General features: G+C 40.0%; 1 protein-coding gene across 3 annotated transcripts; it reads left to right on the plus strand.

Moving 5' to 3' along the window:
- The first annotated feature begins 1,016 nt into the window (after window positions 1-1,016).
- On the plus strand, window positions 1,017-13,122 carry tbc1d8b (TBC1 domain family member 8B). Of its 3 annotated transcripts, XM_028420849.1 has the most exons (21): window positions 1,017-1,254; window positions 3,063-3,173; window positions 3,432-3,550; window positions 3,672-3,897; window positions 4,161-4,401; window positions 5,012-5,219; window positions 5,334-5,501; window positions 5,607-5,768; window positions 6,015-6,165; window positions 6,321-6,535; window positions 6,966-7,083; window positions 7,167-7,452; window positions 7,551-7,680; window positions 7,763-7,861; window positions 7,938-8,006; window positions 8,088-8,328; window positions 8,418-8,483; window positions 9,980-10,072; window positions 10,202-10,249; window positions 10,326-10,423; window positions 10,502-13,122. In XM_028420849.1, the coding sequence occupies exons 1-21, from the start codon at window positions 1,128-1,130 to the stop codon at window positions 10,928-10,930; spliced, it is 3,405 nt and encodes a 1,134-aa protein (XP_028276650.1). In that variant the 5' UTR covers window positions 1,017-1,127; the 3' UTR covers window positions 10,931-13,122. The 3 variants fall into 3 exon arrangements, with proteins under 3 accessions (XP_028276650.1, XP_028276651.1, XP_028276652.1); XM_028420850.1 differs by lacking the exon at window positions 9,980-10,072; XM_028420851.1 differs by lacking the exons at window positions 7,763-7,861; window positions 7,938-8,006; window positions 8,088-8,328; ... (3 more) ...; window positions 10,326-10,423; window positions 10,502-13,122 and having other exon boundaries at window positions 7,167-7,225; window positions 7,297-7,452.
- The last annotated feature ends 2,094 nt before the right edge of the window (window positions 13,123-15,216 follow it).

A 15,216-nucleotide genomic window follows, 5' to 3' on the forward strand; every position in this document is an offset into this window, starting at 1 on the left:
AAAAGGCCTGACCTCAACTCCATGTGGCATTTTTTGGGATGAAAAGAAACACTGAAGTTCACCAGTGGCTGACTTCAGTAGTGGTCAAGTGGTTAATTTCACAACCACATGCTTGACATTAGCAATAATCTGTGCCTCTCACTCCATCAATATTAGGTAAAGGAGATTTGCCATTATTGCTGACCTGTTCCCAAAACTGCTGTTGCAACTTCCTGGCAGGGGATTGAGTTGTTTGTAACTTCCTTCAATGGAGCAACAGTTGCAAGTCTACTGCAGTATTACAGTTTATAAACTAAATCTGGCCTTTGCCTAACTTACTGCCTGGTGTTCACTTCTATTAACGAAGTCTAGATGCTGTGTGCATGGTCTTATTCACCACGGTCAAAAGTATCAATGAATCATTATATAGGCTTGTTTTATTGTCCACATTTCTTAATGAAATGACATAAATTATTGGAGGAAATAAGACAAAAAAATGCATGTGTAAGGTTTTTAAGAGAAGGCTTTCTGTGTCTTGCACACCTATTGAATGTTTCACCATTTAATGTGGTTTGCAGAATGATTTTAGGTACCTTGAACAAACAGACTGACATTGACATTTAGAAAAGAACAGAGCTATAGAGATGTAGGCCTGGTGATTAGGGGATACCTTCCTCTGTCATTACTCCCATCCTAGTGTGTCTTTAAAGATGTAATCAAATACCATTTGTTTGCCAAGTTAAAAATTCTTAGTGTACCTTTTAAAAGTTTTAAAATACACCCTTTAAATCTAATTCGCCATTGTTTGATGTTTTTATTTGTATCTATTAAAATATTTGATATTTTGTTATAGCTGAAGGCATAACATTTTCTTATGAAATAAATATCAGGAAATCATGGGAAAATTAATTAATTATTCAGCAGCTTTCCTTTTTAAGATTGACGCGCCCCCTGCCTGCTGTGGGGCCGCCTTTTGCTCAGGAACTACAATCCCAGAATGCCTCGCGGTTTTGGCAGCATTTCTTGTCGACGTGGGAAGGGAGGGATACGGACACAAACAAATGTCCACGGGCTCGCTGTTGGGGCTTGTTTCAGATAACCGTAACATGTCAGGTGCATTTGTTAGATAACTTCATGACAATAGAAACATGTGGCTCAAACCTGAGGAGATTCTGCTGAAAAACGCGTTTAAATTGTGGGTCACCGAGAAGGATAATGAGTATTTCGTACTGCAAAGGAGACGAGGGTACGGAGAAGGTGGTGGCGGTCTGACAGGTAATGTTAGCGGTTTTGTTATCGCCTCTCCCCTTGTTCAGGACAGCTGCTGCCGCTTGGTCAACCTCACGCATATACATAAGTTATTTAGGTATCTACTCAACATATATTTGCTTAGCTAATAATAAGCTATATGCTATGTATGGGGTGGGTGCTGCTATATAGCTATAGGAAAAATAGCCTCATTGCAACAGGTATGTCAAAATTACACGAGTCTTTTAGGCAGTGAACAGCTGGTTTTCAGGCAGTCTGTCAGAGAGAGGCTGTCTGTGTGGGTCAATATATTGTGTAATGTTTATTGGAGTTGACAAGGAGGGGGCAGCATGAAAAAAGTCTGTCAAATGCAGTTTCACTTCATTTCCTGTAGATTAAACAGTTCCTGGCATTGTGTTACAGACTGTGTAAAAACTTTTAGATACTGTCGTTTGATATTCACTCTCACTTGGACAATTTATCAGTGGTAATTTAATGTATATGTTGCAGGGCCATGCTCATTTTACCAGTGCCATTTTCACCACCTCAGTCACTTCAAGACCAGAGGCTAGAAAAAAAATAAATAAAAAACATTCTTCAATTTGTAAAGTCACTGCAATGTCAGGGCCTGCTCGCTGGATAGTAAATGCATCAGCAAATCTGTGCAGACATTATTGCTTATTTGAGTTGTCATCACACTGTATGTCAAGTTAAGGCTTTGCTTAAAAAAGAGATATAGTGATATTTTTAGCAAGGAGAGTCCATTTAGCATTTTGTTGCTGTTTGTTATATCAATCAAGTTGCATATATGGATTCATTCAACTTTGAAAATGATGTCATAGATGTAAGCTAAATAACTGAGTAATTCAATAAAGACTTAAATGAATGTTGTGCTGCATTTTACATGAAAGAAGATGAACTGTCATACATAATTTTTTCACAAGCAGCATGCTCCTTTTCATTTATACAACATCAAGTGCATCCTCCGGTCTTTAGTTCCAGCTGAACCCACTCTGTGAGCTTTTCATTTAGATGCAATCTGCATCACATGTAACTACTTCAGATCTCTGAAATCTGTTGTCATGTGACAGTATAAATGTAGTGCCAGTAATACAGCCAGTGACTGCAGATTAGGGTTTCTAACCACATACCAGAGCATGACAGTCGTAAGGTAATTAATAGATAATAAATGATAATGAATGGTGTTCTAGAAGACAGAAGTAGCCATGTCCTGTCTCACTGGATTAATGATAGTGGAGGTTAAATACTATGTGGTGGTACACAGCATGCTGCGCTTGAAACCTTTCCAGCAACAGTCCAGAAGTATCTATTTATGCGTTTGTGTGAGCTAGTGTGTAATGTGCATGCATTATATTTGGTTTGTTCATTTGCTACTTGGCAGCTCATAGAACATGTGGACAGTGGATCCATGTTCAGCACGTAGTATGGCGGTGCATGAGAGAGTGGTATCATTGCGACCTCGTTAATTATTCATGGAGGGCACGTCAGAGAGAAGTAGTAAAGGTAACAGATTTGGCTAATTTTAGTTCTGACATGGACCTGAGGGATCATTTATTTCCCCTGTCAGTATGGCTTTAAACACACTGTCTGCTATACAAGGATATAAAAAGAATGACTGAAGGGCTAGCTGATTTAGTTTAAATTATTTATTTTTTCCATTGCTGTCAAATGGGTCAACACACAAAAAGCAGTTTTTTAGGTGGTCAGAACCTGTTTTAAAGACTTGTTTGGTTGTATATAAATCTAATATTTGTCATTCAGCTCTGTCACAAGTCATAGTACAGTTAAAAATATACATGTATTGTATGTTACAGGCCTCCTTGTTGGAACTCTGGATACAGTGTTGGACTCCACATCCAAAGTTGCTCCATACCGCATTTTGCACCACACGCCGGACTCACAAGTGTACTGGTCAATAGCATGTGGTATGTATTTTGCAGTCTAATGATTAATAGGAAAATGCATGGAAAACATACACAGTTGATGTCTTAAGGTCCAGGAAAGAACAGCCAGAACTACGATCAAAGATTTTTTTAATCCAAATTGTTTGAATTATGTAAAAAATATTACACATAAAATAAAAAAGTGTAAAAAAAAGTTTAGAGGTTTGATAGTACCTGCAGCTAAAAAAATAAAGAACAAACGTTACTTTTTCTTTTCATCCCACTTACATGTTGACTCAGGTGTCACCAAGGAGGAGATTGTTCAGCACTGGGATTGGCTGCAGCAGAACATCATGAGGACGCTCTCTGTTTTTGATTCCAGCGAAGACATCACCAGTTTTGTACAGGGCAAGATTAGAGTAAGAATTGAAATGAATGAATGGAAATCTCTGTGGTATTCATTTCAGTTTTAAAGACATTATATTACAGTATCTTAGATGATGGTACTGCTCCAGTAACCCTGCATGTGTTATGTTTTAGGGTCTTATCGCTGAGGAAGGGAAGACATCCCTTGTGCTGGAGGATGATCCTGAGAAGTTCAGAGAAGCACTTTTGAGGTTTGAGAAGTGGTTTGAGCTGGCCCCAGAGGAAAAGCTGGTCACGTATTACTCATGCAGCTACTGGAAAGGCAAAGTACCCTGCCAGGGCTGGCTCTACCTCAGCACAAACTTCCTGTGCTTCTATTCATACCTTCTGGGAGCTGAGGGTGAGCCATTTTTGTGACATCTTGCAAAACACATGCTTTAACATTTGCCACCACTTGTAAGATAGACTTTAAAGCTAAAGTAATTTTAAATATAAGAAATAGCTCTTCCATAAGTGTGAAAAGGCCATTACATCTGACCTCACACTGGAGACTTGGGTATAGATAATGCATATCACAAACACAAGAGGCAATTTAATAATGCTACAAATATAATTTTTTGTTTAAATCATTCATTCTCATCAATGATTTAATTTACTTGGCAGTGAAACTGGTCATCTCCTGGGATGAGATCTGGAGGCTGGAAAAAACCTCTAATGTTATTCTGACTGAGAGCATCCATGTCCTAGCTCATGGAGAGGACCACTACTTCTCAATGCTGCTGCACCTTAACGAGACGTTTGTCATCATGGAGCAGCTGGCTAGCTACTCCATCAAGCGACTGTTTGATAAAGAGGCTTTTGAAAATGAGCCAGCTCTCTCAGACCCTCTGCAAATTACCAAGAGGTACTGTCTGCTGGCTGCACTGCACAGATTTACATGATCCTGTTAGTGCTGGCTGCCAACTCGAAAAACCAGAGTAAACATTGTAAACATCAAGTATGACTCAGTTAGGTAACATTTCAGTTTGTTTTAACCTGCCTGGAGTGCAAAAAATATCACACACAAAAGCTAATTTTGCCAATTTTAGATTATAATGTAATATTAATCTGCTAAAAATTTGGTTTTATTCTCATAAAACATGTAAGTTATAAAAATCCCTTTTCAACACATGTTTTTTATGAACTTTATGGTGATGTAATTGTACTTGTTGGTGTGGTTTTTTTGAACAAATTGAAATGTCATGCAAGTAGGCGTCCATGGTTCGACTAAAATACAAACAGACAAGATGCCTACACAAACAAAAACCAGGATGTGGTGTCACTTGTGACCACTCTAAAAAAAATCATCAAATAATATTGCCGCAATAGCATAAATTGCTCATTGATAAAGTAAAGGATAGAGGGAAAAAAAGAGAATTTTCTATAATCACACCCTATATGCCTTGATTGAAAGGAAAAAAAAAAACGTATGATGATTCCCTAATGGCATTGCTTTTTGTTTTACTTTGGTACAGAGGTCTGGAAGCTCATGCAAAAAGCGAGCAATTCCGGACATTTTTCAGGCTTCCCAAAGAGGAAAACCTCTTAGAGGTGCATGAGAGCTTCCTGTGGGTGCCCTTCAGCCATTTCAACACACTTGGCAAGATCTGTCTGTCTGAGAACTACCTGTGTTTTGCTAGTCAGGATGGCAGCCAATGCCATGTCATCATTCCAATGCGAGAGGTAAAAAATAGTGTTATCACTAGATCAATCAAAACTCTTACAATGCACACTTTCTAATATGCTACTGATGAACAGCAAAAATTCAATACGTCTCTCGACTCTGCTTTCTTTCAGGTCGTTAATGTCGAGAAGCCAGATTCCAGCAGTAGAGCTTTAACGGTGTATGTGCGTGGTAAGAGGGCGATGCGTTTCTCTGAAGTGCGGGACTACCAGCGGCTCGCAAACACAATCCGTAGCAGGTGTGGGATTAGTGCCAGCCCACAGCACTCTGCTTCATCAGAGGTAAACAGCTTTTTTTTTTGTACCATTCCACCCTGCACGTCTCTTAGCTGCTGTATTCTGCAGTGGTTTCTGACATTGAAAATGAGAACGGTTTTTGTGCTAAAGGCCATTCGAGGTGAATGTCAGTCACTCATAAACCACTTCGAGGACAATCCAGACGATGTGACTCTAATGGTGGGACAGAAAGACAGCAGCAAGGCTGTGAGCACCGAGGCTCTCATGACTGTTTTCCATCCCCAGGACGTTGAAAACCTTGATCCCAAAATGGTAAACACCATCGTCTGCTTTAAACAACAATCTGTACAAAAGAATCACAAAATCTGAAATAACTTCCTTGATGTATTTGTGCTCCAAGAAAACAAAACTCTTCTGTTTGCAAATGTAGGTGTTAGGGTGGGTGTGTTCAGTTTAGGCCAAACACATAAATAAAAATGAAGCATGCCTTTGTTAGGAAATAAAACCTGGTCTGGTGGTGTTTTTTATGATGTGTGTTTTATGTTGTGTATTCAATAGCTTAAAGAGAAGATGAAGGAGCAGTCTTGGAACATTCATTTCTCTGAATACGGACGTGGAACGAGCATGTTCTTCAACAGGAAGACACGAGACCTGATTGTTCGTGGTGTTCCTGAGGCCCTGAGGGGAGAGCTGTGGATGCTTTTTTCTGGTATCAACAGTGTCAAAAGATTTGTCAATGAAGCTTTGCATAAATCAAAGCATCATATTCTCAAGTGCTGGGTCTGCATAAATAATTAAAAGATGGTTGGTTTTGAATCACTGCAGCATCTGTTTTTGGACTGACTGTGGTTTGTGACTCTGCAGGAGCTGTAAACGACATGGCCACCCACCCTGGCTATTACACTGAGCTGGTCGAACAGTCTCTGGGCACAAGCACTCTGGCTACCGATGAGATAGAAAGAGACTTGCACCGCTCTCTGCCTGAGCACCCAGCCTTTCAGAGTGACACAGGGATCTCAGCTCTGCGCAGAGTCCTCACCGCATATGCCTACAGGAACCCTAAAATTGGATACTGCCAGGTAGATTTCTACAGGCTTGCTTGTCACTGAAAGAGAACCACTAAGTGGCACTGTTATCAAACACCCTGAAGATCTTATAGACTTAATTGGACATGATAATGACCCTTTTCACTGACCTCAGAATTGCCTGCGTACGTTTCATTTCACTGATGATGATGCCAGTATATATATATATATATATATGTATAAAATCCAGGTGCTGCTGCTTTTTATATCCTTTAAGCCAAACGAACTTAAATAAATATGCTGAGACATGTATTGCTGTCACTTCTGTTTAGGCAGCTTCTGTGTCTCTCCTGCACCTCTGTGTCAGTGTGCCCCCTGGACACAGACAGTGACAGTGAGCCAACTGAAGTGAAGATAATGTGTTACTTGAAGGTAATAGGTGTTGTAACAAAAGGGTCTAATCCTGTCTGTTTCTTTGTTTCAGGCCATGAACATTCTCACCTCAGTTCTCTTGCTGTATGCTAAAGAGGAGGAGGCTTTCTGGCTGTTAGTAGCCGTCTGTGAGAGGATGCTGCCAGATTACTTTAACCGCCGAATTATTGGTGAGATAGGAAACACCGCTCTCCAACACTTAACCTGTAATTTTAGAGCAAATGTGTCTCACTTCTAATCCAATATTTTGCAGGTGCTTTAGTTGACCAGGCTGTGTTTGAGGACCTGATCAGGGAACACCTCCCTCAGCTGGTAGAGCACATGACAGACCTGAGCTTCTTCTCGTCCGTGTCCTTATCCTGGTTTCTCACTCTGTTCATCAGCGTCCTGCCCATAGAGAGCGCTGTGAATGTGGTGGACTGTTTTTTCTACGATGGCATAAAAGCTATTCTGCAGCTCGGCCTGGCTGTGCTGGACTACAACATGGAGGCTCTTATCAGCTGCCATGATGATGCAGAGGCTGTCACCATCCTCAACAAGTGTGTGTGAATATAGACAAAACTCGACTGACATATTTTGAACAATATCAGTCTGTAAATTGCTGTTGTTCTCTGTTTTTCTAATGGGGTTATTGCAGGTTCTTTGATAGTGTGACAAACAAAGACAGCCCATTGCCTCCAACAGTGCAGCAAGCTTCAGTGGGCAATAATGATAAAGCATCTCACATCAGTGTAGATATCAGTGAACTGATCCGAGAGGCCTATGAGGTATTACAAGAGCTTCGCCTGTCTGTTTTAGTCAGAGATGTCAGTGTTGTGGTTGATTTAACTTGTTTGTTTCTCTTGACAGAAATATGGAAACATCAGTTCAGAGGAAGTGGAAAGTTCGAGGAAAAGAAACAAACTGTATGTGATCCAGACACTGGAGGATACAACCAAACAAAACGTTGTAAGTTAATTTGCAGTAGAGAGTATTACAGTATCATTACTGTCGCATTGAGGATTGATTTAAAATCTTCTTTCAGATCCGAGTGGTGTCCCAAGAAGTCAAGTTTAATGTCTCACAGCTTGATGATCTTTATAATTTGTTCAAAGTGAGTCCAAACTATATTGCATCTGCACAGTGGCCAGTTAATGTAGAATAGCAGACACAGACGGGTCCTTTTGTGTTACAGAGGCAGCATTTCCTCAGCTGCTACTGGACAATGAAAAGTCCAGCTCTGCTGCATCATGACCCCAGTCTGGCCTACTTGGAGCAGTACCAGTTGGGTTTCCAGCAGTTCACGATGCTCTTCTCCCTGCTGGAGCCCTGGGCTTTTTGTACTACCAAGAGCACCCTCTCCCTCTGGGTCTTCCGCCTGATTGATGAGAACCAGGATGGCCTCATCAACTTTAAAGAATTCTGCTGTGCCCTTGGTAAGTTCCTCCATTCTCTGCACTCAACTAATGCAGCTTTCAACCTCAGAGTCTCTGCTGTAACTACACATTGTTTGTTTGTCCCACAGATACTTTATACGGTGGATCTTTCACAAATAAGCTGAAGTTTCTCTTTAAGCTGCACCTGCCACCAGGTTAGTGATGGATTTGATACATACATTATTTACATTTCTCACATGCTCACTTTAAACCCCAAGCCATTATGTTGTCTCTGTGGTATCTGTCTGGGGTAAACTACACAATAATGTTTTCAACCTCTGACCCATTTCTTTCTCACTGTACAGCGATGACACACTTCAGGTTCAAAGATCAAGTACAGCAATTGCATTCTAAATTATGTCCAACATAGTCACATTACAGCAGTGACGCTACAGCAACAGGCACACAGAAGCCAGTAAAACACAAGGTCAGATAGTGTTACATCAGCCTGTGGTCTACAGGGCCTAAAAATATATGAGTTGTCATTTTAATAATACAGTCCATAACTCAGCATTTGTTGAGTGAGCACATTGCCTTGGGGAAAAAAACTGTCCTTGAATGTGCATGCCTCTTATTTGCATGATGTGGCGCTGCCTGCTTAAAGGCAGGTTAAGAATAGCCTGAGCCGGGTGAAAAGGACTTGCCATGGCAACGATGGGTGTAAAGAGCTATGAGGGCATTTCAGAGTGGGCTAGTTTCTCCAAAAAAAAGGAACTGTGCTGAGATAGAACTGCTCAAATTACAACTGACAGCTTTGCAGCAGACAAGCACTGAGTCACAGTTTGTGATGTGTCAGGCCAGTGAGCATCAGGCAGCTAAAGCCTATCTGATGTCTCACAGAGAGCGCACATCGCTTCAGCACTAAGGACAGGTCACATCCTGGTGTTGGTGTCCAAACAAGATAGTGTAGGCTCGATTCAAATCCACATACCCTGGCTTCATGTACTGTTTTGTTTTTGTCTTTTTAAATGAAAAGCACTGGAACTGGGCCAAACACTCCATTGAGCAGTCAAATGAAGGCATGTCCTGTTTAGAGTTTGCAGGTTTGTCAGCCAAAAACGTACAGTGGAGCAGCTGTATTCACTCAGCTTCACTCAGAACTGTGACTCCTCTGTTACATCATCTTACATCTACATGGCAAATAGCCTTTTACATTACACTGGACCATGTGACTAATGTAAATGTTTCTGACTGTTAGTTAAGCTGTAGACAAGGGTGAGCATTTCATATATTGCAGTTACAGGAGAAGAATCATATACAGGGCAATAATCAGGCTATATGACTAATGCAGTGAAAAGCGATCAGGCATGATGTCACTTCTGGCTTGTTAGGGTAATTGTTTAATCCAGGCATATAAATCAGCATGCATGCATGCACCCATATGCGGCCAGCGTTGCAGTAAAGTGCATCTGAAATCACAGAAATCATCTGACAAAAAAAATACATGTTTTATTTTTTGATTTATTTTGCAAAGATTTTACATGTTATACACATAAGTACATGTTACATGTTGTACACGCTGTGGCTTCAGCCTACACACTTTTCTGAGTACATTGTACAAATCTGTTGTGTAAGCCTTGTTGTTGTGTGGATCTTCTGTCACCTCTGTCTATTCCTTCCTTTCATTCCACTTACAGACAGTATCTTTTAGCTTTCACAGGTAGTCCTTTGCACTTAAAGGAACACAGAATCCAGCACTTTATCCCAGTGACTGAAGACTCCTCTCACTTGAGTAGACTTGCTGGTTAGCCTCTTATCTTTCTCTTCCTTTAAAACTTTAAACTTTTTGCTCTTTCTACTGAAATACTGTTTTGAAACTTGCCTGGAAGTATTTCTTTCTGCTGTCTGTTTACATGTCACTTGTATATTTCAGCATTTGACCTTCCAGAAGATGGTGTGATCAGGAAAAGCCCTGAAAGAGGTAATATTGCTGATAAATTTACAGAACCCACTGTAAACCAGCTGAATTGCTCTAAATGTCTCTGTGAAATTGACAGGTAGAGGAAAGGTTGACCTGCAGGCCTACCTAAAACAATGGCAAAATGAAATACTGAAAAAAGAGGAAACCATTAAGGACCTGCCCAGAATCAATCAGGTTGTTAAAACTAGCTTCACATTTTCACAGTAAAATATAATTGGACAAGTGCTAGACATGTTTTTCCTTTCACCACAGACTCAGTTCATTCAGTTCTCCAAGACCCTCTACAACATTTTTCACGCCGATCCTGAGGAGGAGTCCCTGTACCGAGCTGTGGCCCACGTGACCAGCCTCCTCTTGAGGATGGAAGAGGTGGGACGGAGGCTGCAGGAGCCAAGCAGCCCACCTGAATCAAAAAAGCCTGGCAACAACACTGCTGCGGAGGAGTCTTCAACCAATGAGGCCTCCACCACCCCAGAGAGCTCTGACACCTCCTGCTCCCACAACAGTCAGGATGCAGGTCCTGACCTGGCAGAGACCGAGTGGTCGTTTTCCTTTGAGCAGGTCCTCGCATCTCTGCTAAATGAGCCGACCATAGTCCACTTCTTTGACAGGCCGGTCGATATTCAGACCAAAGTGGGACAAGCTAAGGTTGCCCAGCTGAAACTGAAGGCAAATAAGTAGAAGGATATATGAAACCTAAAGGTCCCCATGCATTTTCTTTTCTCCACTTGGACAAGATGAAGGAGACACTAAGATTACTGCTGCCTCAAAAATAACGAAGAGGCAGATGGATGACGGTAAGCAGCGATGGCTAAAGAAACATGACATGCAGCATCCTTAAGACACTGTAAACACTAACAGACCAACACCTTCAGTGCATTTTCATGTTCAGTCTTGTTGCTGACACATTGGTAAAACCATTCCTCTAATCTGATTATGCATTAATGAAATTACTTCTTTCATGTAGCTGCAGGTTACTCAGATTACAGTTACCGGTAAGTTTAAAACATAGTTTTATAGTTAGGCACATTCACCACACTTCTCTGCATCCAGATACATGATCCTGCTACGCTCAATAATACTGTAAGCGATTTATTATTTTAGACAGGGTGACTGAGAGGTTTCACCACCTGAATATATTGATGTATATTCTCTTGCAGATAATTAGTCACTGCTTTGAAGTGTAACTTACTGTACATGCTTGTATGTCCTGTGACTTAAGTGTCTAACAGTGCGTGTAGTCCTTTGAACATCAACTTACTGTGAGACACACCAGCTTTTCAGTTAATACAGGCACGAAGCAAACAGTAGTACAGCGAGTTCAGGACAGGTCGTGGTGTTGTCCACCTGGAAGCCATAAATTGATTTCAGAGTTTCTCTGAATAAAGATGTCAGATGCATTTTATTGGGAGCATATTGCAGTTATACACAGTACATTTGCAATAACGCATATATGTCCTGTAAACAGCAGCACACATGATGACCATCACATTGCAGCATGATTTCTTGTGTGTCATACTTGAAACATGTGATATGTAAAAGGTAAAAGTCTGCACTGCTGCTGCAGGTGAAACACCTGCACCCTCCACTCTGAATCTGTCTGTATTGCTTACGTCCATATATGTAGGATGTTCTGCTCTGGTATAAGTGCAACATTTTATAGGTAAAGGTAAGCTCATTAGATGTATGAGTATCGTATTTATGGAGCTTGTTTTGAAAATGTAATATATGAGCTAGTGGAATGTTGTGGACATTTTTTGAAGAACATTTGGTTTTATCAAATCTCAGGGTGACATTTGTGTAAAAAAAAAAATGGAAAAAAAGGTGTAAAGGGATATTTTTCAACCCGAGACATATAAGCATAAGTTATACATAGAGTACATCTTATCTGTAATATTGAAATATAGAGCATGTGTAGCATAGTTACAGGATGTGCCACATTATGCCAGCCTTTGACACGCAGCTATCGCTGTTTGCTTTAAAAATAACAATAATTTAACATATTTTTACATTCTTTTTTTCTTTATTGTCTTTTCTTTGTGCTTCTTTGTGTCTTGCTTCTGCCTCACTGAATTATTTGCACAGTTTTTGCTGTAGTCGTGCCTGTATCTCAGCCAGATCTCAAAAGGCGTTGGATTCTGAAAGGTCAGGACCGTTTTAGCTGCAGCTTTTTTTTTTATTTTGTCTCCGGGCCAAAATCATAAATTTATAAAGCTCTATATGTGTTCGAAAGACACATTTTAGATTCTTCTTAAATGCAAATGTGATTCTGTTTGCAGTCTTTTTTTGTCATTTTGCCATTAGCGTGGAAAGATTTATTTTCTTTATTAAGTACTAATTTCTTCACATATATTGTGAAAATAAGTAGTACAGATTCATTGAAAACAGCCATTTCTCATTGGAACTTAAACATTCTCACTATTTACATGATTATTGTGAGAGAAATATATCAATATACCATATTCATCTTAAGTGACAATCTCAAAGGTTTGTATTTGATCCTCCTCAGTGGCACCTGTGATAATAAGCTGTAAATAAAATGTACAGTCTTTGGGATTGCCACTGAAATTGACCAATGACTGCTAAAAGCCATGATGAGCTGGGCAGCATGCCTCCAATATATACCTTCATGTTTTCATCAATGAAGACAGTCACCTCTGACCATAGTGTACATTTGCAGATTCATACTGCATTCATGACATCTTCACACTTCCAGATTCCAATTTCCAATATAAAGTTTAAGTTTTAACCCCTTATGGAAGGGAGTTTTGTGGGTTATGATTTGCATGCTTGCTTGATTATTTGATTGTATCTTCAAGATCATATGAAAACATCAAGTTTGCTTTCAAAAATTCATTTGTTGATCTCTGCAGGAGATGGTGGTAAGGATGGAATATTTTCATGCTGAGCAGCTTCTAGAAGTAGCAGATTGTGTGGTTTCCTCTGGGTGGGGAGTCCACAGATTAAAGAAGGTGAGTTTGTGGGAACAGAGGAAGGAAAATCGCAGGAAGCAGTCAGTTCATTAAGCATGAGGTGTACACAGTATGGTGTCCAGCTGCTGCATATGTTTATAGTTAATGAAATTTTCTGTCTGTATTATTTGATTGTTTTGCAGAATGTGTGAGATATCTCTGTTTACATGCTTAATTAGGATTTATTTTTATTTCCATAAAATTGTACCAGAATAAAGAGTGATGCTTCTATGAATGTTAAGATTTAGGTCTTTCTTATTTAAGTCTTTTATTAGAGCCTTTATACAGCTGTGAGGATGTGTTGGATTTATATGCGTGTATCTTTTTTTGTCTCGGTGTTGGCTGGGCTTCAAACTCCACCTACAGGTCTGGAAATTCATCACTCCTTCACAACAGCTGACACATAACAAACAATAAATATCTACAGTTCCTGGCATGCTTCCTTCCAGATTTAGACCCCACAGAAGTCTTTCCCCACCTCATAAGATGTACTGACCTACAGTAAAGAGAGAAGTACACTCGCATTGGGTTATGATGTAATGCATATAGAAGGTGACAGCTGTAATTTCAGAACAAGAAATTTAAAGTTCCATCCAAATAAAATGTAGAGCATGCAGACAGATGTAAAACACTTACAGTGTAACTGCAGGCCAGGTGTTAATGTCCTGCAGAAAGAGGAACACAAATCATCATGTTTTCTGCAAGCAGCACCCACCTGGGCTGAGAAATCAGGCTAATGCAGTGGCTTAAAGTGCAATGTTGCCACTGGCCAGCAGGGGCTGGCTCCAAAAAGCCTCTGGCTCCTATTGACTTTCATTCAAAAAATGCCTCTTGTCATTTGGATTCAGTCATTGCAAATACCTCTACCTAGTGGTTGGTCTTTGAAAATCATACTATTCCAGCATCAAGACCTTAGTGAAGAAAATAATGTTTGTATAGGAAATTCTATAAAAAAAAGAATAAAATTAAATTAATTAAAAAAAAATAAAATAGAAAAATGCTTTTCTAGAAAAAATGGCTTAATCTGTCTGACAGTTAAAATAACCTAAGGGTGCGAATATTCTACTGGACTATACCTGCACACACAAATTGTCCTAAAACAGGGGTATTTAGGCAAATAGTGGAAACAGCTGTGTCTGGTCCAGCATTACATAATGTGGACACATGTTACATGTGCCTAAAGGCAGTGACAGGAGTTCTGTTTTCTGTGTTTTTTGTATTTAACCATACAAATGTGATTACAGAACCAGCAGGGACCATACGGAGGAGTCCTCTCACAGGCAGCATCCATCCTTAAGGCTCTGTGTGATTATCTGTATTAATACCAGAGTAAAATTACAGTCATAAATTCTAAATAAACAACTGATGAACAAAGTGAGGTAAAAGTGCAAATGACCTGGATGACTGAGAATCTTCATCAACATGGTGTGCTGTGCTTCTACTACACACAAAACAAAGATAGTTTTCACTCTTTTTTTGTAGAGATTGCTGCCCTGGCTGATGCCTACTTAACTTACTGTACCTAATGAGGGCTGTGAGCGTGACCAAATCATTCAGCTCAGTCTGGATAAGGTAAAGTCTGTGGTGATGTTTGAACACTAGTGAACACTGATCATGTTGTGTTTCATGTTAACTTGTGTGCCAGAGGAGTAAAGGCACCATCAGACTTTCCAGTTGCATGTTGCAGTTGTTGTTAATAGTGCAAAATGAGACCTTTCAAGATGTTTGCCTTCATATTGTTTTGTTTCTTTCTGTAGCTGAGGCCCCACATTAATAGACCATTTACACCTGGCTAAGATGAACAGCTGGCTGCTGAAAGTCATCCTTTGACAGAGGTAGCTTTATTAAATTACGGTCTGAAGGCCGTCCATGATAGTCAAAGCTTTGTGCGAGAAAAGCAGAAAACGCAGACTATTTTTAGTGCTTAATTTCCCTGTGTAATTCATATTTTTTGTTGTAGTGAATGATACATAAACTTCCTGTGGTATAACAGTG

Source organism: Parambassis ranga, chromosome 14 (assembly GCF_900634625.1).
Source record: "Parambassis ranga chromosome 14, fParRan2.1, whole genome shotgun sequence".
Classification (NCBI taxonomy): domain Eukaryota; kingdom Metazoa; phylum Chordata; class Actinopteri; family Ambassidae; genus Parambassis; species Parambassis ranga.